At 38.0% G+C, this 21,667-nt stretch overlaps 2 protein-coding genes across 3 annotated transcripts in view; one reads left to right on the top strand and one right to left on the bottom strand.

Annotated features, from left to right (window-relative positions):
* The window catches only part of LOC109053914 (disintegrin and metalloproteinase domain-containing protein 9), a 1,168,157-nt gene that overhangs the window by 1,052,564 nt on the left and 93,926 nt on the right, over window positions 1-21,667 (top strand). The window lies entirely within an intron of this gene.
* taf2 (TAF2 RNA polymerase II, TATA box binding protein (TBP)-associated factor) overlaps window positions 1-21,667 on the bottom strand; it is a 114,643-nt gene that overhangs the window by 54,916 nt on the left and 38,060 nt on the right. The window contains 5 exon segments of the mRNA XM_042730124.1: window positions 2,150-2,343; window positions 2,538-2,648; window positions 3,285-3,425; window positions 5,143-5,395; window positions 12,623-12,688. Coding sequence (XP_042586058.1) covers window positions 2,150-2,343; window positions 2,538-2,648; window positions 3,285-3,425; window positions 5,143-5,395; window positions 12,623-12,688 — 765 coding nt within the window.

The following is a 21,667-nucleotide window of genomic DNA, read 5'->3' as shown; positions in this document are numbered from 1 at the left end:
CTGTTACACAGGCCTGACTCACTCTGATGTGCAGGCATCAGTGATGCCACACATGTGATGGAACTCATGATTTCAACCAGCGCTGAAGGGGGCGCATACGAAGCAGACCCAACTGTAGCACTGGCGATGCTGCTGCCATAAGGCCTAGCATCCTCTGAAACTATTTGAGAGGGCGAGCGGAATCGATGCAGAACTATTCCAACAAACAATATACACCCACAGCCTGACACAGCACTACTGTAAAAATCAAACCTGCCGAGTCGAAAATTGTTCCCAGGAACGATATTCGCTGGCTGGGGAACAGCGTGCTCTTGGCAAAATTGACCCTGAGTCCAAGGCACTCCAGGTGGCTGAGGAGGAGGATCTTGTGTGATATTAATTCTGCCTTGGACTGGGCCAGAACGAGCCAGCTGCGAGGTAGTTGAGAAGGCGGATACCGTCTCAGAGGGGAAAGAGCTGCATCCATGCAGTTCGTAAAAGTGCGGAGGGCCAGGGACAGCCCGAAGGGAAGGACTGTGTATTGTTATGCCACTCCCTCGAAGGCGAATCTCAAGAATTGCTTGTGATGGGGGGCTATCTGGATGTGAAAGTATGCATCCTTCAGGTCCAGAGAACAGAACAAGTCTCCTGGGCGTATTTGCGCAATGATCTGTTTCAGTGTGATCATCCTGAATGACCTTTTCATGAGGGCATGATTCAGGCATCTGAGATCGAGGATGGGCCGGAGGACACCATCATTTTTGGGGACAAGGAAGTAACGGCTGTAAAAGCCTGACTCGCTCTGTGCTGGAGGAACTGTTTCTATAGCACCCTTTGCCAGCAGGTTCATCACCTCTGAGTGCAGGACGTGGACGTCCTTGATTTGCAGTTGGAGTTGGAGACCACGCCGCTGAAGCGCGGGGGTCTTTGAGCGAATTGGAGTGAATATCCTCATTTTATTATTCCCATAACCCAGCCCGACACTCCGGGGATGTCCTGCCAAGCCCCGGCCCGTGTAGCGAGGGGTTGAATTAACTCGAGTGACTGGCCGCACGGGGGCAGAACACTTGTGAGTAATGGAAGAGAAAGTTTGCTCTCTTTTTGAAAGTGTTTGTTTTTTTTTTTTTGCTATCACAGCGGCTGAATGCTTGGGCGCATGAACAGACCAGTTGTTCTCACAAAACACATTTCCCTCTGTACCCAGAACTGAATGGGGTGTCAAGAGGTCTAAAAGAGGCTGCTTGAAGGGCGTTCCGGCCGTAGCGAGATCTGACCCTGTACTCTTCCTGTCCCGCAGATCAGGATGACATCTGAGGTGCCGGGTCCAACGTAATCTTGGGTCCGGGTCCTGGTGCTTCGAAAGAGGGTAGCGATTGGCAGAGCGAGAGCGTCCCTGTGTCTGCTGTGCTTTAGTGGGGCGGTAGGTGCTGGCTTTGCGGGCTGCTGAGTCGGTGTAGACTTGCGAGCAGGGGCAGCAGCAGAGCTGGAGCGCTTGGGCAAGAAATGTTGCATAGCCTGGGATGATTTTTGTGCCTCAGTGAAGTGCTCATCGAATCCTTCGACGGGAGAATACTCTCTCTGCGGCGAAAACTAGGCCAGTGTAAGCTCACTTGCAGCCGACTGCTCGAGCCCTCTGCCCCGCTGTTTTTTCCTCACAGGTCCCTGGGGGGAAGAAAACAGGAGGGCACGAGGGGCAGGGTTGCTTTCTGAAAAGAAAGCGACCTGTGAGCGGAGAGAGGTGAGAGGCGCTCTTGCAGCTCTTTGTTCTGATTACCTCATGTCTCATTCAAAAGTGAGAAAACATTACAGTACAAAACACGTAATAATACAATAATAGCGAGACTTTAAAAGAGACTTTCATACAGCATAACAAAAAATGTTGTAGAACCAAATCACCTACACTGACTCAACTAAAAAAGTTGAGTCTGAGAGACTTTTGTTTATTTGATGGGAATTTCACATTTCTTTTTTGTATGAATTTATTTGTACCATTTTTGTTTCAAAAGTATTAGCCTATATAATTTAATAGGAGGAAGTTTCATAAACTTGGCAAATTCCTTTTTCAAAAGTTTGTAGGTACAGACATCTGATGTGGGTGTTCTTGGCAGTCTTTTCATTAAAAACTATCTAAATTTCCACAAATCACATGCATGTAAAAGAGATCACACACCTGACAGTTATGGTGTTACGGTAGCTCGGCAGCAGTTTTTCCATGTTAAGAAAGCGTGTGATTTCCTCCAAGATCAGGCGAACATCTGTGTTTAAGTTGTCCACTGTGCGCACCTCGTTATTAATGCTGATGGCAGGGGTCAGTGAATTTGTCAGGGCATCAATCAGCTCAGCACGATAGTAATTATCAGAAAACTGCAGTAGAAAAAAAATTACAACAGTTCTGTGATGTTACCTCTGACAAGTAATTTATGTAAATAAAGACAGCAATGTATAGAAAAAACATGAGCTTTCAGTTTAGATCATTGGGACACTTGTAGCATGTAGCCTTCTACCTTTCATCAAAATGCTCATTTCTTTTCTACAAACCAATTTTCTTTGCTCTTTACCTTGTTCTTCCTGTTGTCATTGTATTTGATGAGGTCCAGTATAAAGTTGAGGACCTCTTTGGGACAAAGGTTCTGAACATCTCTGAGCAGAGCCATGGCCACAGGCATAGTCTACATGAAAAGAATAGTCAAGTCTACTTTAGTGTCATTCTAGCAACAAAGTTGTGGTGCAAAAGAATGGCAATAGTGTTCAGCCATTTTCCTTGAAATGGAAGTAGGTGTCTGGGTTTTGACAGCCTGATGTGTTGGCCTATAAGCGGCAGTATATCCACAGAGAAGGGAAAAGAGTAAAAAGTTTGCGAAAGATGTGAGTTGGATCTTTGGTGGTGATGCTATGGGCCTTGTTCAAACAGTGTTAATGCCAAATGCCTGATAAGGCAGGGAATGAGTTTCCAATAATTCTCTAGCACACAATATGAATGATAAGAACTCAATGTAGTAAAGAATTCTTATTCTTAATTACTTATTATGTGCTAATGACTAACAACAATTGTTATTTAACATTTAGGCACCAGAGTAGTGCTCATTGTGGGACCTCTACGGCACCTTTACATGCTGGGCCGATATCTAGCATCTCTACTGTGGCATATGTCTATTATGCTGGGCCGATATCTAGCATCTCTACTGTCCTGTCTTACGGTCCAACGGTTGTTCATGATACTTTTTGTTAAAGATAAAAATTAACTTCTTATTTAACTAGGCTATAATTAAAATTTTAAATTATCCAATTATAAAAAAAGGTATTACCTTTTGCAGGAAGTAGCTCTGAAAATTGATGAAGTTGTTGGTTTTGACAATATTCGGGCAGCTTTTGCAGCAGAACATGCGTGTAAAAAGAGACTTCATGGCTGGGGGTCCAGTCCAGGTGCTCATCATGGAATTAGCAATCTATCACAGATCAACACAGTTAATGCCTCACAAAAAAAGCAAGCAATATAATATCAAACAGTATGGAAACTCAACTGCTAATTCAAATGCATGAATAAACAATATAGTGTTGAAGGTGATGTAGATGAATAACTGATTAACTGACCTTAAAGGGTCATGAAACCCCAGACTACTTTTTCTGAGATTTAAGCAGCAGTGTTTGTGTTGCACATCATAGAAGACAAAGTTAGCATTTGATAGTTCTAACTGATGGAGAAAACTGATTAATTTTAAGCTTTTTTGCACTTTTTTTTTCATCTTCCTGGTTTAAAAACGACATTGTGTTGACGTCACAATTCGAGACATAGCAATGGACTATAGTACATCGATGACGCGTCTGTGTCTATTAAATTATTCATGAGACTGCGTGCTCTTATCCTATGAGAAGACACTTCGCTTAATTATTAACAACAGCATGTGTTGATTTGCTATAACAGATGCTTCAGACTGCGAGACTGCATACATTAACTGAGAAAAACGTTCATGGATCGAAGGAGAGTGTTTGTTTTTGCTTTGTAATAAGAGTTCGGCACAAACGCAATTCATTCACATGGTGATCAGTGTAACCGTTTTTACACCTCCATGACACAACCCGTCAAAAGGATTATAAACGCCGCAGAATAAGCCTAAAGTTATCAGAGGTGCAACAAGTTCATATATATATGTGTGTGTGTGTGTGTGTGTGTGTGTGTGTGTGTTTTTGATTCAGAGTGCAAATAGCAGTGCATTTATTTGTTTTTAACTGGATGGGAGCGAAATGAAACTGTCTGAAACCTGAAGCTGTCTGTCTCCCCTCTTCCCCCTCCGCTCCTCAGCACACCACGCCCACTTTTTAAGCGTTTTTTAAAACTGTGGTGAGAGCTAAACAGTGCTGAAACTTTTCATGACCCTTTAACAATAATGTCATTAGTCATAAGTGACCGTAATAATGTCAATATACTACGTTGCCAATTTTGTTTTGCTCTAGTTTTAAAAAAGCTACTTCAATTACTGCCATGGTTAAAAAATAAAAAATACATTTTAAAAAAATAGCGGATGAAGTTTTGTTTCACTTGAAGAAAATCTCGAGACAAAACGTAAGATAATATTACACTTTTTTTTTTACACTTCTTGTGACTTTTTTCTGTGATCATTTAGGCCTACATCACTTGCTAACCGTAGTCTGTGTTTTTGCAATATGATATAACCTGTATTTGGAACAACATACTGAGATTAACAAACATTAAAAAAAATTAAAACATGGCCAACTGGCAAGCACAAGTCTGAAGAAAGAGGTATTGTTTATCATTTATCAGAGTTGAGGAAAATAAACAACAATCCAATGGTTTGGGGTGGATAAGATTTTTTGGGGAAAAAAATGCTCAGTAGTGCTCTTATGCTTAGTAAGGCTACATTAATTTAATAAAAAATAAAAAAATTAAACAGTAAAATTGTGAAATAATATTAGAATTCAAAATTCCCTGTTTAAACAAATATTTTAAAATGTAATATATTCCTGTCATGGCAAAGCTGAAATTTAGCAGCAATTACGTCATAACATCATATGATTTCTTTTTAGAAATCATTATAATATGCTGATGAGGTGCTGAAGAAGCATGTGTATTAGATGCATTACCATCTTACTGCTAATTTAACTAAATTATGCTACATATTTTGTCTATAAGGTAGCATGTTTTACCTTAGCCAGACAAAAGCAGGCCTGTATGCGGACTTTATAAAAGCACTGGTCTTGTTCTAAAATATCAGTGAGAGCAAGTCGCGAGGCCGGTGTGGGAAATATTTCCAGCGCCGAGATAGCCTCCTCCTGGGCCACCACATCCCTCTCAAACCGCAACTGGTACTGCCACATGAAATCGGCCTGTTCAAACTCCACCTTCCGTAGGATGGACATGTCCGGATCAATTCGAATCCACAGCAGAGGAGAGTCAGCACTGTGACATTACAACAGAAGAAAAGTGTTCATTGTAGGCACAATGTTAAAATTAATCAAGCTCGCCATGATTTTGACTAAAGAAACTCGGAAAGACCTTCCTAAAGCCTAGAAAGTTCATGGATTTTAAATTCTATGGATATTATTTTTAAAAAAATGGAGACTGGTCTGAAAGTATAAAAGGGAGATTCAACATTAACCTGCTTAACCACTGGTAAATTGGAAATTGGCATCAGACAATATATTTAAAACAAACAACGCGTTCTATGGAGCCACTAAAGGGACATGATTAGCCGCTTGCTAGCGGTAGTCCATTACATTACTGTACATAAAATTTCACTTACCACATAAAGAGAGTAAGAAGAAATGACTGCGGACGATGGCCCCAACAAACACAGAACATTCCCATCAGGTTACCATTTGGTTATTTTTTTTTGGGAACCAAATAAGAACGTTCTAGGAACGTTCCCTGTACGTTCTTTTTTAATAACCTAAAGGGAACGTTCTCAGAATGTTCCCTGCGGGTTATTTTAGGTTTAATTTTATAACCTAAAGAAAACCTTCCCAGAACGTTCCCTGCAGGTTATTTTTAGTTGTCATAACCATGTAAACTATTTTAAACTTTGCAAATGTTTCTGATTATTCTAATGCTAAAATGTGTATTTTTTATCAAACTATTTGTAATAACTATTTTAATTTCATGTATGAAATAAGCTTTTAATAAAGTGTAGACGAAGTAGTCAAATCGCATTATAATGATAATAAAATTTAAATTTTATAGCTGAAATTAAGCCAAGGTTAATGGGTTAGTTCACCCAGAAAATGAAAATTAGACTGTGTTTAACTCACCCTCGAAGCATCCTAGGTGTATGTGACTTTCTTCTTTCAGACGAATCCAATCAGAGTTTTATTAAAAATCGTCCTGGCTCCTCCATGCCTTTCAATGGGAGTAAGCAGGTGTTTGTTGTCAACAGTTCAGAAGACGTGAAATAAAGTGCGCACGTCCGTAATAAAATGTCCCTCACATGGCTCGGGGCATGAATAAAGGCCTCCTTTAGCAAATCCATGCGATTTTGTAAGAAAAAATATCTATATTTCAAACATAATAAACACTTTTCTCTCACTTCCGCCATCTATCATATGCGGAAGGCTTTCTGGAGGCTGACGTAAGACATCGGTGTTGCATGATTAGTGACGAACGCAGTGAGAGAACAAAACAAATCTCCATTCACAAATTAGAAGCACAAAACAAGGATTTGTAAAGAAAAATGTTTGAGGATTTCGATATAAGCCAAGAGGAGACTGGTTTTCCTTTTCTAAAGTAAGGAAACTTTGTTTCTTTTGCTCCTGCATTTCTCAGAGGCGCGCACACGATGCATACATCCTACGTCATCCACCTGAACGTCTTTCGTGACCTAAATCGTGGCCTAATAGTTAGCGAGTCGGACTCGTAACCCAAAGGTTGCGGGTTCGAGTCTTGTACCGGCAGGTATTGTAGGCGGGGGGAGGGCTCTCTCCCACCTTGAAAACCATGACTAAGCTGCCCCTGAGCAAGGCAACGAACCCCCAACTGCTCCCCGGGCGCCGCAGGAAAAAAAATGGTTTCCCACTGCTCTGGGTGTGTGTTCACAGCGTGTGTGTATTCACTGCTGTATGTGTGCACTTTGGATGGAATAAATGCAAAGCACTTATTCTGAGTATGGATCACCATACTTGGCCACATCATGTCACTTTCACTTTTTTTCACGTCTTCTGAACTGTTGACAACAAACACCTGCTTACCCCCGTTGAAAGGCTTGGAGGGGCCAGGACAATTTTTAATATAACTGATTGGAGTTTTCTAAAAAAAAAAATAAAGTCACATACACCTAGGATGCCTCGAGGGTGAGTAAAACACAGGCACATTTTCATTTTTGGGTGAACTAACCCTTTAAGCATAGTCTGAAAAGCATATCATAAACACTGGTTTTGTTGGTATGTTTCTTTACTGCGTGCCTCTGATCTGCACCCGCTTTTCCAACACACGCTTTCTCCTGTCTTCCACATAATGCCGCGCACTCACATAATTTAAAAATTAACAGTCATTTTGTTTTACTGACAATAGAGTACGTGTGATCACGTTAGATCATACATTCAAAAGCAGTTTCAATGCCCCGCATATTAATAGCGGCTTCCTAATGCCACAACTTATATACAGTATAATTATCCAACAATATAATTGTGAGAGAAAGTATTGAAATATATTTTTTCCTTCCATCTCGTATTTATTCCCTTTAGGGGTTCCGTAGTACACATCATTTCCCTTCCGAACACAGTAGGCTTGTTCAAATTCATGCGGCGCCGCAAAGATCGGCTGCTGCCTGACAAGAGCGATGCATTCTGGTTAATAAAATTTGTCTGACTTTGATCGGCGCTGCAGCTGCCTTATGATCACATTTGCCATCAAAGTACCGTGAGAGCAAAATGAGACCAGCCACCTAGGTCAGGCTCTGCAGTTGCTCAAAATCAGATGCGAAAGCCGAACACTTTATTCTCATTGGTTAGATTATGTGATGACAAGGACAACGTGTGTTGCATTTAACAATTCAATGTGCACAAATCTGTGTTTTTATAACATTAAAATCTTTTTTAGTGTAATTACACTGTTATATTGAGAGAGGTTCATCTAAAAAAAAAAAAAAATCTATATAAAAGCTATATGCCCCCACTTTACTGGTATTTAAATAGTAGGGTAAACGTACCTATTAGGCTCACGTACCCATTAGGCACACTTCCATTTTTGAGCAGATTATAAAAAGAAAAAAATAATTATTATCCTACTTGATGTCTTAACCAATTGATATGTTTGTTACTATATACCTCCTATAATTTCAAGTCAATTAGATCATTGCACACTGAGGTATGAGTCTCCATGTGTTGAAACTCTCTGGTGGCCATTTTGAAAGCAGTCTAAAATCTTTTACCAAAACTTTAGATATTTAAGCCTTTATTTTGAGTATGTTTCACTACTTATTGTAAAATTAAGAGATTAACGTTCAGACTTTTGCATATTATAACCAAGAACTTGGATGTAGGAAATAATTACATTAGATCCAAAAGATAGTTTTAGCAACAGCGCAGATGCTACAGAACACAGTTAGCTGACTAGCTGCATAAGATTGTGCGCTACGCTAATATATTACTTCACAGGCATTACTGGCTTGTAGTTTTGCATCCATAATATTATAAATTGACAATTTATTGCTGGTCTGTGGTTTTACACTGCTGTAATTTTTTTAAGATTTCACATTATTAAGGTGAGCTTAAAAGGTGGATTACTATGAAAATCACACAGCTTCAGTGTGACATCAATAAGAAAAAGTATAATTTCATAGATATTGTTAATAATAGTTCATATTAAAATATGTATGAACTTAATACATGAGCTAGACTGTTTATTAAGCAAAATCATTTTAATATTACATGAAATTTATAAAAAAAAAATGTTGCTGCTCCAATTAAGCTCAGTATGCTCTCTTTAAGCTCTTCCACATCGAATGTCTATGTAAATACTTCATAAACAGACTTTAAAAATTAACTGATGCTCGTCACTTTAAGATAAATTAATCGATTTTCTATGGAATCGGTCAACCCAAATCTGCAGACTGGCTCTGACCTTTGGCAACTAGCATCAACTTCTCCAAGACTGTAAATCTGTGGAAAATAGGGGCAAACATCCTGTAGTGTATTCCAGGCTTAAGAGACTATAGATAAGTTTACATCCATTTAAATAGAGATTTTATAATGAGGCTAGTTTCTGTTCATCCCCATGAATTAAATGTTTTATTGGTTTGTTTTATTTGATTTTTGAATGTGTGTTACTTAGCTGAACGTGGACTAGTATTGATGAAATGTGCTTAAATGACACTTCATTATGAATATTTAACTGATCAAATTTAATGCCTTGTTGCTTGATTTTAGTTTTTTTTTTTTTGTGATTGACTTTGTACCTTCAAAAAATATATTTTTTACAATTATTCATTAAACATTTTCCTTAAAATAAACAAGAATTTTTAATAAAACATGATGTGAGCTTAATGGGAAGAGGGGTGTGCTTAAAGGGTACAAAAATGTACCCATTAAGCACAGCAATGTTGGGAGAAAAGCGAATGTGTGTGTCAGAGCCCAGTCATGTGCATCAGGTTTTAAAAAGATAGCGCTGCTTTTAAAGTGAAACCTGATTAAGTCTGTCATTGATGGAAATCAAAGAACATAAGAAAAAGGAGAAATCACTCCGCTGCTCTAGTCGCTGATTAATTTTTGTAGTTGGAATAAAGATTAATTTATATTAATTTTTTAGTTTATAAATATACAATTTATAGTTTATGTTAAGACTGTTTAAAGTTTGTAACACTTTCAAAGCCTATTAAGTGTTCAAAATAATGGCTTTCAATTACACTGTTGAATGGCTATAATAAATGACTAAAACTGAATTTGAATTTAATAGAGATATCAGTAACATTATTGGTATTAATGATACTGGCCTTCATTAATAGTAGGCTACTTATTAAAAATATGCAATTAAACCATATTCTTCTCAAAAAATTAGCATATTGTGAAAAAGTTCATTATTTTCCATAATGTAATGATAAAAATTAAACTTTCATATATTTTAGATGCATTGCACACCAACTGAAATATTTCAGGTCTTTTATTGTTTTAATACTGATGATTTTGGCATACAGCTCATGAAAACCCAAAACTCCTATCTCAAAAAATTAGCATATTTCATCCGACCAATAAAAAAGAAAAGTGTTTTTAATACAAAAAAAAGTCAACCTTCAAATAATTATGTTCAGTTATGCACTCAATACTTGGTCGGGAATCCTTTTGCAGAAATGACTGCTTCAATGCGGCGTGGCATGGGGGCAATCAGCCTGTGGCACTGCTGAGGTGTTATGGAGGCCCAGGATGCTTTGATAGCGGCCTTAAGCTCATCCAGAGTGTCGGGGTCTTGCGTCTCTCAACTTTTCTCTTCACAATATCCCACAGATTCTCTATGGGGTTCAGGTCAGGAGAGTTTGGCAGGCCAATTGAGCACAGTAATACCATGGTCAGTAACCCATTTACCAGTGGTTTTGGCACTGTGAGCAGGTGCCAGGTCGTGCTTAAAAACGAAATCTTCATCTCCATAAAGCTGTTCAGCAGATGGAAGCATGAAGTGCTCCAAAATCTCCTGATAGCTAGCTGCATTGACCCTGCCCTTGATAAAAACACAGTGGACCAACACCAGCAGCTGACATGGCACCCCAGACCATCACTGACTGTGGGTACTTGACACTGGACTTCAGGCATTTTGGCATTTCCTTCTCCCCAGTCTTCCTCCAGACTCTGGCACCTTGATTTCCGAATGACATGCAAAAATTTGCTTTCATCCGAAAAAACTACTTTGGACCACTGAGCAACAGTCCAGTCCTGCTTCTCTGTAGCCCAGGTCAGGCGCTTCTGCCGCGGTTTCTGGTTCAAAAGCACACGCCTGTGCATGGTGGCTCTGGATGTTTCTACTCCAGACTCAGTCCACTGCTTCCGCAGGTCCCCCAAGGTCTGGAATCGGTCCTTCTCCACAATCTACCTCATGGTCCGGTCACCTCTTCTCGTTATGCAGCGTTTTTTGCCACACTTTTTCCTTCCCACAGACTTCCCACTGAGGTGCCTTGATACAGCACTCTGGGAACAGCCTATTCGTTCAGAAAATTCTTTCTGTGTCTTACCCTCTCGCTTGAGGGTGTCATGATGGCCTTCTGGGTTAACCTCTTACCCATGATTGCGGTTTTGAGTAATGAACCAGGCTGGGTTTTTAAAAGACTCAGGAATCTTTTTTGCAGGTGTTTAGAGTTTTAATTAGTTGATTCAGATGGTTATGATTAGGTTAATAGCTCGTTTAGAGAACCTTTTCATGATATGCAAATTTTTTGAGATAGGAATTTTGGGTTTTCATGAGCTGTATGCCAAAATCATCAGTATTAAAACAATAAAAGACCTGAAATATTTCAGTTGGTGTGCAATGAATCTAAAATATATGAAAGTTTCATTTTTATCATTACATTATGGAAAATAATGAACTTTTTCACAATATGCTAATTTTTTGAGAAGGACCTGTATATCATCATGTTGTTTCTACATTTATTTGGAGGTTCAATGTGAAATTATGATAACATATTGATATGCCATTAATCACAATTAATTACATTAAAAAATGTGTGATTAGTTACTTGTTAATCGATTGATAGCGCTAATGTTAACCTTTGAAATATGTTATTGTTGGTATAATATTTGTTTATTTTACAGCTGAATATGCTTTCCAATTTAATCTCTTATTTTAGAGACAAATTCCAAATGGAAGTGATCATCCCTACCCCCTTGAAGTGGGGACTTTGGAGTGAGCAGGGCACATGCATGTCATTATGTAATCATTTGGAATGCACTGGGCAAAGGGAGCGACATAATTTCCTCAGCTGGCATGTTCCAGTGACAACACAGAATGCTGATGGACACCGGCAAAAAAAAAAAAAAAAAAAAACCACTTGTTTTATATATTAGTTTTTATATGTTATATAGCAAATTTTATGTTATATATTCAACTTATTCAAAGTTTTATTTATTCAACTTTTTAAATATAAAATGTATGTTTGTTTGCAACAGTTATGTTAACAACAATAAAAAGACATTTATGACAGTATAACAGTGACATCTGCTGACGGACACCGTGCTGTGTTGTCACAGGAACATGCCAGCTGAAGATAATGAGAAAAATTAAGTTGCTCCTTTGCACAGTGCATTCCAAATGACGTCCCCTGCTCACTCCAAAGTCCCCACTCCAAGGGGATAGGGATGATTACTTCCATTTGGAATTCACCCCGTGAACCGTTCAGTACCGATACTCATACCAGCACAACCCTAGGTCAGATGGAACAAAAATTAGTATCAAATAAGAAAGGGGCAGATAACATAAGAGGACCAGTGAGAAATAACCTCTGTTTCTTGTTTGTGCAAAATATTAATATAGTGTGCATGTTTAACAGGGAGATATACTGCTGAAACAATTACAGCTATTGGACAAAATTTGCTCAAAGGCATTAATCTTAAATGGTACTCAAATGTACCTGAATTCCTAAGTATATCACACTTAAAAGTTGAAACATTCACTGATCTGTATGTGATAAATTGATAAAATATAAAAAAAGCTTACTCCATGGCTGACAAGTCCATGTCAACTTCCTCTCCATTCATCAAAGGGATTTTCTTCTTCTTGTTCCTGGCAGAGAAAAAATTGTTTGTTTGTTTGTGTTTAATACCATGCCAGCTTCTGTGGCTATTTTAATTAAAGAAAAATTTATAACAAATTATATTAGGTTTAGGGCTGCAACAAATAATTAATAAAATCGATAGTCACCTTTATTTATATAGCGCTTTAAACAAAAAAAGATTGTGTCAAAGCAACTGAACAACATTAATTAGGAAAACAGTGTCAATAATGCAAAATGACAGTTAAAGGCAGTTCATCATTGAATTCAGTGATGTCATTCATCTCAGTTCAGTTTAAATAGTATCTGTGCAATCATTTGCAATCAAGTCAACAATATAAATGAAGTGTCCCCAACTAAGCAAGCCAGAGGCGACAGCGGCAAGGAACCAAGACTCCATCGGTGACAGAATGGAGAAAAAACCTTGGGAGAAACCAGGCTCAGTTGGGGGGCCAGTTCTCCACTGGCCATAATGAAAATCACTGAGAACAAATCACATCTGCCCAACGTGCATGCAAAACATCCGCCTGTCGCACCAAATTTTACGAAATTAATATAAATGAATCTAATAGTGGAAGAAACAGAGTGAGCTACTTCTGGAAAGGTGCATGATCAAAGCTGGCCAAAACATGTGAATGCTTTGAAGGGTCATGAAACCCCAGACTATTTTTTCTTTTATTTTAGCAGAGGTCTTTGTGTTGCACTTTACTGAAGACAATGTTAGCATCTGATTATTTTAACTGTTGGAGAAAACTGGTTAATTTTAAGCTTTTTTGTGCTTTTTTCATCTTCCAGGTTTATAATCTACATTGTGTTGACGTCACAATTTGTGACGTGGCAATGGACAATAATACATTGGAATTATTCACAACAGCATGTGTTGATTTGCTATGATAAATGTTTCAGACTGAGAGATGACATCACACACATTAACTGAGAGAAACGTTCATGGATCGAAGGAGAGTGTTAAGCAAATCATTCACTTGGTGAGCATTACAATTTTTACAGCTCTGTGACACAACCCGTCAAAAGGCTTATATAAAAGTCACAGAATAAGCCTTAAAAGTTCTCAGAAGTGCAACAGTGCATTCATATATAGCTATATGTTTTCGATGCAGAGTGCAAATGGCTGTGCATTTATTTGTGTTTTTAACTCGAGAGCGAAATTAAACTGACCACCAAGCTGTGTGTGCTGTCTGTCTCCCTCTTCTGCTCCGCTGCGCACCACACCCACATTTTTTTAAACTGTGGTGAGAACTAACCAGTGCTGAAACGGGGGGTTTCATGACCCTTTAAACTCCAAGCTAATGCATAAGCATAATGTTCAATATGGCTCATCCTGTCAGGCGCTTTGACAGATGAGTGTGTTTAATGTGTGATATGATTCCTCAGCGTAAAACTTTCATTTTAGGTTGTGTAATCTGTAAATGTTCATATTCATGCAAGTGTTTTTATTTTGCATGAAGGCTCACTCTGACAGTCTGCATTAAACTTCAGAATTAACTGAACAAGCGGCAGTGCTTCAAACAGGCTGAAGGCAATAGAGAGGGAAAAAATTAATATGCAGCACAAAAATATTAATTTTGCTGAAATATCTGTTAATGGATGTTAAATTTAGGTTTAAAAGTCAACATGTAAATCAAGCATTTTATGATTATGTAAAGGGATAACAGCATGTAATTGAATATAAAGACGTTCCTTATTTACAGAATAAAGAAATGACAGTAACAGGTTAACGCATCCAGAGGGAATGATTGTTGTTGCAGAACATTCCTCTCATCAGTGAACACTGAGTTTGTGTTTTTCTTTATGATCTTCATTATAATCTCCATTTTTAGGCCCTGTTTACACTTGATATTAAATAGGGATGTAACGATTCATCGATATGGATCGATACATTGATACGATGTCTGACGATAGGATGCATTGATGTCACATAAAATATCGATATCTGTAGTATAAATAGGAACCTTATTTGGCACTGTCCACATTTTCAAATAATGTCCGTCTATGCATAACCGCCACCGCGTGCATTCTCACTCAAACTCACGTATCAGGACTCGATATAAAGACTGCCCAAAAGCCCAATTTGAGAATAAAAGACGCTTGGGATTGTTTGCGGAACAGTCAAGCGATGTGTGAGAAGTTTTGAATGCACACATCTGAAGCGCGCACACGCACACAGACAGTCGCACCGCGCAAATACTAAATTGAGCTCTATTCCGCTTTTTTGTGCATGGATGAAGAAATACAGACAAAATGACATCAAAATGAGCGTTTTGGCGAATATCCTAGTAAACACAGTCAGTTAGGCATGTCTTAACGTAAACAGTTCAGAAAGAAAAGGCCCTAACCACGCCTACCTAAAACGGCTCATTCTAACACGTCCCCATACGTCTACATCACTACATGGGAAGATTTGCATAACACTGCCCTAATGTTCACGCAAAGAAGGCAGGCATAACTTTTATTCTCACTGTAGCTGCTGCCACCATGTTGTGGAGATGCTGTGGGTTTTATTGTGAAAGCAAAACTACTTTGTTTAGCCTTCCAAAAGAGGACACAACTAGAAATCAGTGATTAAGTTGTATTTACAAAACTGTTCCCGGAACAGTTCAACCCAAATATTCAGATGTGTGCAGTGCATTTCATGGAGGACGAGGACCGTTGCCTGGGAGAGTAGCCTACAATGCCGGTGTCTGTTTCTATAAAGTGGGGCAATTCCAACTTTGCAAGGTCTGTAAGTACGTTTTAATATTTAAAGAATTTGCCACTGATGATTCAAACGCGAGTTTTGAGCAGTGTAGAGCTTGCTGTTTGTCATTGCTCTGATCACAAATGTAGACATGGTTTTAAGTTTACGCAGCACAATACGCAATGCGTAAAAAGATAGTATAAGTCATTACAATCAGTAATTATGTCCCCACGGGATGCAACAAATGCCTTGTTCATAATGGGTTTTATTGGTTTTGTCTAGTTGCGCCGGACAAGGCATCACGGTATGGTAAGGGGTGTAACATTTCCTTCACATGCTTGAGGAATTCGGCCAATCACAACACACTGGATAGCTGGCCAATCAGTGTACACCTCGCTTTTCAGAACGATGAGCTTTGTAAAAATCGACATTTCAGAAAGGCATAGAGGAGCAACAATAATGTACATTATGTGAAAAATAGTGTTTTTTGCGCCTTAAACCACATTGCATTACACCAAATACACAAAATAATGTTCTTTTTAGCATTGTCATATGACCCTTTTAAGATGCGTTTTGGTCGATCGGATCACAAGTGGACAATGGAGACATATACCCATATACACCTGGCGTTTTAATCTGTCTCTTCTGTCCAATTTCGACCACTTCTGGCCAGATTACCCCCCCATGGAGCTGATTGGGGTGGAACAGTTCAACTTACTCGCGGTTTGGTAGAGTAATGGTTTCGGTACGGTTCGGTATGTGGTATGTTTAGGGGAAAACTATACTTTCAAATAAAAATAAAGAAAATAAGAATAATCTATCTAACTGCAAGCAACAGCACAAATAAATACAAAAAAGTAAAGATACAAATAAAATAAACAGTGATTTTCAGGTTTTTTAGGTAAGTCCAACATTAGTTTTTTAGGTACAGAAATTGAATATAAGTAATGAAATGTAAAACAACATTGCATATTTTGACTGTATAAATTAAAGCTTAATCTTTATTAAAGTTACAAAAGCTATTTAATCAAGAGCAGTGAGTGATTTCTTTGTTGTTGCTGTTTGATTAATATTAAGAAAGTGCTGTCACTTTAAGACACTATAAGTATGTCTGCTATAGGATACTAACCAAGACAGACATTTTTAAATAATTTTTTTGTGTGAATTTGTCCATTTAAACAAAATAATTCAGAGAGAGCTTAATATTTGTGCACGTTCTGAGGCGCGGGTTTGCGATATGAGCGCATGCACCAATCTTCTCACTGCGTTCAAGCTCACATCCTCTGGGTCTTAAATGTTTAAACTGGTAAAGCTTACATAGCTTGGCAATTGAATTGCCATTGGCTAGTAAATTTTTTAGTTTACTCGCCAGACTGATATACATATACATATATATATAGATATATATATATATATATATATATATATATATATATATATATATATATATATATATATATATACACACACACATATACACACACACACACACACACATATACAGTATAAATACTGTATATATTTTTTAAAATGGCACAGCTTTTTAAATACCTGAAAGTACACTCTTAACTTCAGTCAGTTAAGCATTATAATATGATATCTGGATAATCAAGTATTATTTAATAATAGAAATGTATTAATTATAATTAAAACTTGGTAACCATGTATGAATGCATAGACATTTTAACCGAATTTAGGAATGGTGGTGGTGCTTTGTTGATCATTCAGTGTTTCTGTAAAAAAAAAAAAAAATTACATTAATACTGAGATAAGAAGATAATAATAATAATAATAATAATCCGAATTCTACTAATAACAACAGTAAAACATGCACAAGAAAAACAATGAACAAGCTGCCGGATTCATGAATATTAATCAGTTTGTGTCCATTCGCGGGAACTGATTTCCTGAAATCAAAACAGGGACGATAATAAGTGAGCACCAGCCAATGAGATTGCAGTTTGCGCATTAGTTCCGCCCACTACCAGAAAACCCGGCAGTTCTTAAAAACTGAAAAAAAAATCCAAAGGACCTCCGTTATTTTGACAGGACAATACAACAAAGAATATTGTTAACATGTAACGCATCAACTCTGCATGACCTGTTAAACTCGCTCGCTCTCTCTCTCTCTCACTTTGCGCATGTGAGAGAAAGCGACGCGAGTTGTGCACCTTCACACTAGAGTCTAAGGTACGCCAAATACACAAACACAGGTAGGCTGTGCATCCATTGAGATGAACTGAAAAATATCACAGATCGCTTGACGAAGAGAGAAACTCTGAAGCGCTCAATCAGAGTGTTCGGCAAGTGAAAATATATCTGTGTTAAACTTATACTTAGCCTCAAACTCACACATTGGTGAGCAAAATCTGAGAATTTATTAGCCATTGGCTAATATTAGACATGATTTAGTCGCCAGAGTGAAGATTTAGTCGCATATGCGAGTGATCTACTCGCAATGTAGAGGGTTGTGCTGATTACGTCAAGAGGAGGGTAAATGGGCGGATCCCTCTGTCGGCATCAAAACACGAGAGGGAGGGATAAAGTTATTGTGCACTAATATTATGTCTGCTTGTACTTACCTGCTGTTGTTTCTTTTTCGTGTTATCAGAAAATAATACTTCTGATTCGGCCCATCCAAGTTTAAATCCTGTCTGATAAGCACGCATCCTTGTACATCTTGCAATGATTACACATGAATTAGGTCAGTAGGTGGAGAGTAAGCGGTCTTTTGTGGCTGCTCAAAAGCATTTGACCACATCAGCGCCTACACCACAAAAGCAATCCGGTCTTCGACTACCTCTGGAAGTGGTCGAAAATGGATGAGATCAAAATGTTTCACACCCCGTTCACACCTGTATTTAGCATTGTCCATTTATGATTCGACTGACCAAAACGCATCTTAATATCAAGTGTAAACAGGGCCTTTGTGTAGGGATTTAAACTTTCTTTTGCCCATCTGTCTATTTATACTCTCCATTTGTGACCTGTGCTGCCAAAATGAGTCACAATGAGCAAATTTTCAAAAATGTTATTTTTATTCTATTTCTATTTTATCCCTCTACATTGCGATTTAATCACTCGCATATGCGGCAATCTTCACTATGGGTGACTAAATGATGTTTATTATTAGCCAATGGCTAATAAATTCTTAGATTTTACTCACCAATGTGTGATTTGGAGGCCAAGTATAAGTTTAGCACAGATATATTTTTACTCGCCGAACACTCGACTGAGCACTTCAGAGTTTCATTCTCTGTCAAGCGATCTGTGATTTCAATTCATGTCAATGGATGCATTATTATCATCCCTGTTTTGATTTTAGTGAATCAGTTTGAGCGAACACACACAACCTGATTAATATTCATGAATCCAGCAGCTTGTCAATCCTTGGAGCCTTTTATATTGTTCTTATTAGTAGAATTTGTATAATAATAATATTATCATCCTATCAGTAGTATTGTTAGGTTTTTTTCCAAATAATACTTGATTATAATATTATAATGATTGACTGACTGTTGTTAACCCACAGGGATTTTGGAAAAATGCTCATGCTGGAAAAAACCGACCACGTTCACCCCTGCCACCCACATCCCCATTGGGCAAAGGGTCAAAATAATCACTTGTTTGTGCTTCGTGAACACTCCCGCCTTGCACGGCAGCACCATTGCGCTACAAAGATGTACCAGGAGAAGCGTGACTATTAGATGACCGATCGTCATTTCCAAAAGGCAAATGTTCCCCTTCAGAGTCAGAATCGGTGAATGACATTTGCAACACATCCACACAGTACAAGTTTTTATTAGCCAGTTAGTGATTTTCTCTCACAAATCTCACAATTTTCTTGCACGCTATGAACTGAACTGCTTCCGCATCAATGACACGATAGCTCACTTGCTCTGCTATTTCCTTGAACACTTTAAATTTTGGTCTAGAGTCGAAGTACTACATTTCTGCCATCTAGTGGTAGGGAATACAAATGAGGATAATACACCATATTAGGAACTACGGTCCAATTGTGATTCAATTGCCAAGGTGTCCGTAGAAGGTTTTTTTTTTACATCTAAAAAGCATTCAAGTAAAACAATGGAAAACAATTAATTGAAAAACAATTCATCAAATATAAATATCACTTCAGAGTGTTCATTAAAAATAAATTATTAAAACTACAAAAGCAGTTCAATCAAGAGCAGCAGTAATTTCTTTTTATTGCTTGATTAACATTAATAAGACAGACGGGCAATACAGTAAGTCCTACTGTACTGCACGGATCTAATATAATGTTACACATCAGGGCCCTTATTCACAAAACATTTTATCATAACACTAAGAGTTCTCCTAAATAGCAGTAAAAGTTTTTGGCCAAGAGTTTTCTCTTAAAACCTATTCACAAAGCTGCTGAGACAAACTTTTACTAAGGAATAGAGAGAAGTCTTAAGCTAAGAGTAAGGGTGGGGTTGACCTCGTTGCTATGGATGATGTCAGCATGCTTAATAATTATGCACACAGTGATTGGCTGATAGTCTCTGACAGAGATTTATTCATGGAAATATTGTAGAGCACAATATTATGTTGCCGTATTCAAATAAAGGTTTAAAAAAATAAAAATAAATCTTAATTGCCACATTCAGATAAAGATTTTAAAATGCAGGATAAGTGTCACTAATTAAACAAGTACATGTTTAGCTTATTGTCAGCCTCTTACATGTATGCTTCTTAAAAACAATTAGTGGATATGCAATAACCCCAATTCCAGAGAAATCGGGAAATTTTGTAAAATGCAATAAAAATCAAGTCTGATTTGTTCATTTTCTTTCACTTTAATTCAATTCACCAAAGTGTAAAGAAAATATTTTTTTAAAGTTTTCACTAACGTCAATGTATTTTGTAAATATTAACAAATCTTGATTTTGATGGCTGCAACACACTCCAAAAAAGTATGCCTCCATGTCAATAGTACCTTCGCACATATGCCATTCACCCATGCTGTTTGCTCTGCTGCACCCCCATACCATGACAGACGTATGCTTTTGCTTCTGTCGCCAATGAAAGTCTGGATGGTCCCTTTGGTGTTTGGGATTGAGAACTCAAAATCCATTTTTCCCGGAAACAAGTTGAAATGTGCACTCATCTGAGTACAGCACACCTTACCACTGTCTTCTTGACTATCTGAGATGAGCTCTGGCCCAGAGAACCCGGCGGCATCACTGCACAGAACTGATGTATAGCTTTCTCCTAGAGCAGTGGTCGGCAACAGACAGATGTTTTTGATAGCGGATGGTTCTGAAATAGATCTGTCATGACAGCAACAGTTACTCACAATCAAGTATGTGAGTGGAGCAGAGCACGGAGTGGAGCAGTGTGATTTTGACTGGAGCGAGGAGCGGATTTTTTAAAAGTCAGAGGGTTGTGGTTTTCACTCGCTCCAAGAGCACTACACCACCGCTCTGCCGAAAGTACAATTTATGTCAAAAGCCCGTAATATAACTGCATATTTAGCAAGAATTCACATGTTAAATATATTTAGCTAGCTTGACAGAAAAGGATCATTTGAATCTGAAAGAATGTGAAGGCTATGATGAGGGCAATGGACACGAGCAGGAAATTATAGTTCAAGGAATTTGTTTGTTCCTTCTAGATGGACTACTGAATATTTTCAGCTGAAAGCATAATTTAAACAAGTACTATAACACTTATTCACACGCAATGACTCTCTCACTAATGCATTACAAATGTGATCTTACAGTGCTACTTCACGTGTATCTGATTTCGAATGAGCCGAAATCTGTAAGAAATGCATCAATCCGTAGGTAAAATATCTGACGAAAACGTACTGTTATTTTCATCACAAACAAAATTTGCACTGCAAAAAGCAGCAATTATACCTTTTAATGCTGATTACCATGTTATTAGCTTGTCATGTGGTAGGGAAAAAAGTTTGCACACTAGTGTTCCAATAAGCCACTCTCCTGTTATTTTATTTGTATGATACGTTATGAACAGAACTGTGGTATTTAAAAAATAATAAAAAACATCAGAAGCAGAGCTTCTTATATCATATAACATAGCATGGAGTGGAGCGGGAAATGGTGAAACCGGAGCAGAGCTGGAGTGGAGTGATTATTAAATGCACGGAGGGGAAATTGTCGACGCTCCACTCCACTCACATACTCTTCCGGACACCACCACACAAATGTGTCTTTTTGTTTATGACGGTCTTACTACAGGATTTAACACAGAGTAACAGCTCACTACCAGTTAAATTTAATTATTTTTTTTATTTTTTTTAGATATT

This window comes from Cyprinus carpio, chromosome B8 (assembly GCF_018340385.1).
Source record: "Cyprinus carpio isolate SPL01 chromosome B8, ASM1834038v1, whole genome shotgun sequence".
NCBI classification, from domain to species: domain Eukaryota; kingdom Metazoa; phylum Chordata; class Actinopteri; order Cypriniformes; family Cyprinidae; genus Cyprinus; species Cyprinus carpio.
This window is presented reverse-complemented; position numbering and strand designations above follow the sequence as displayed.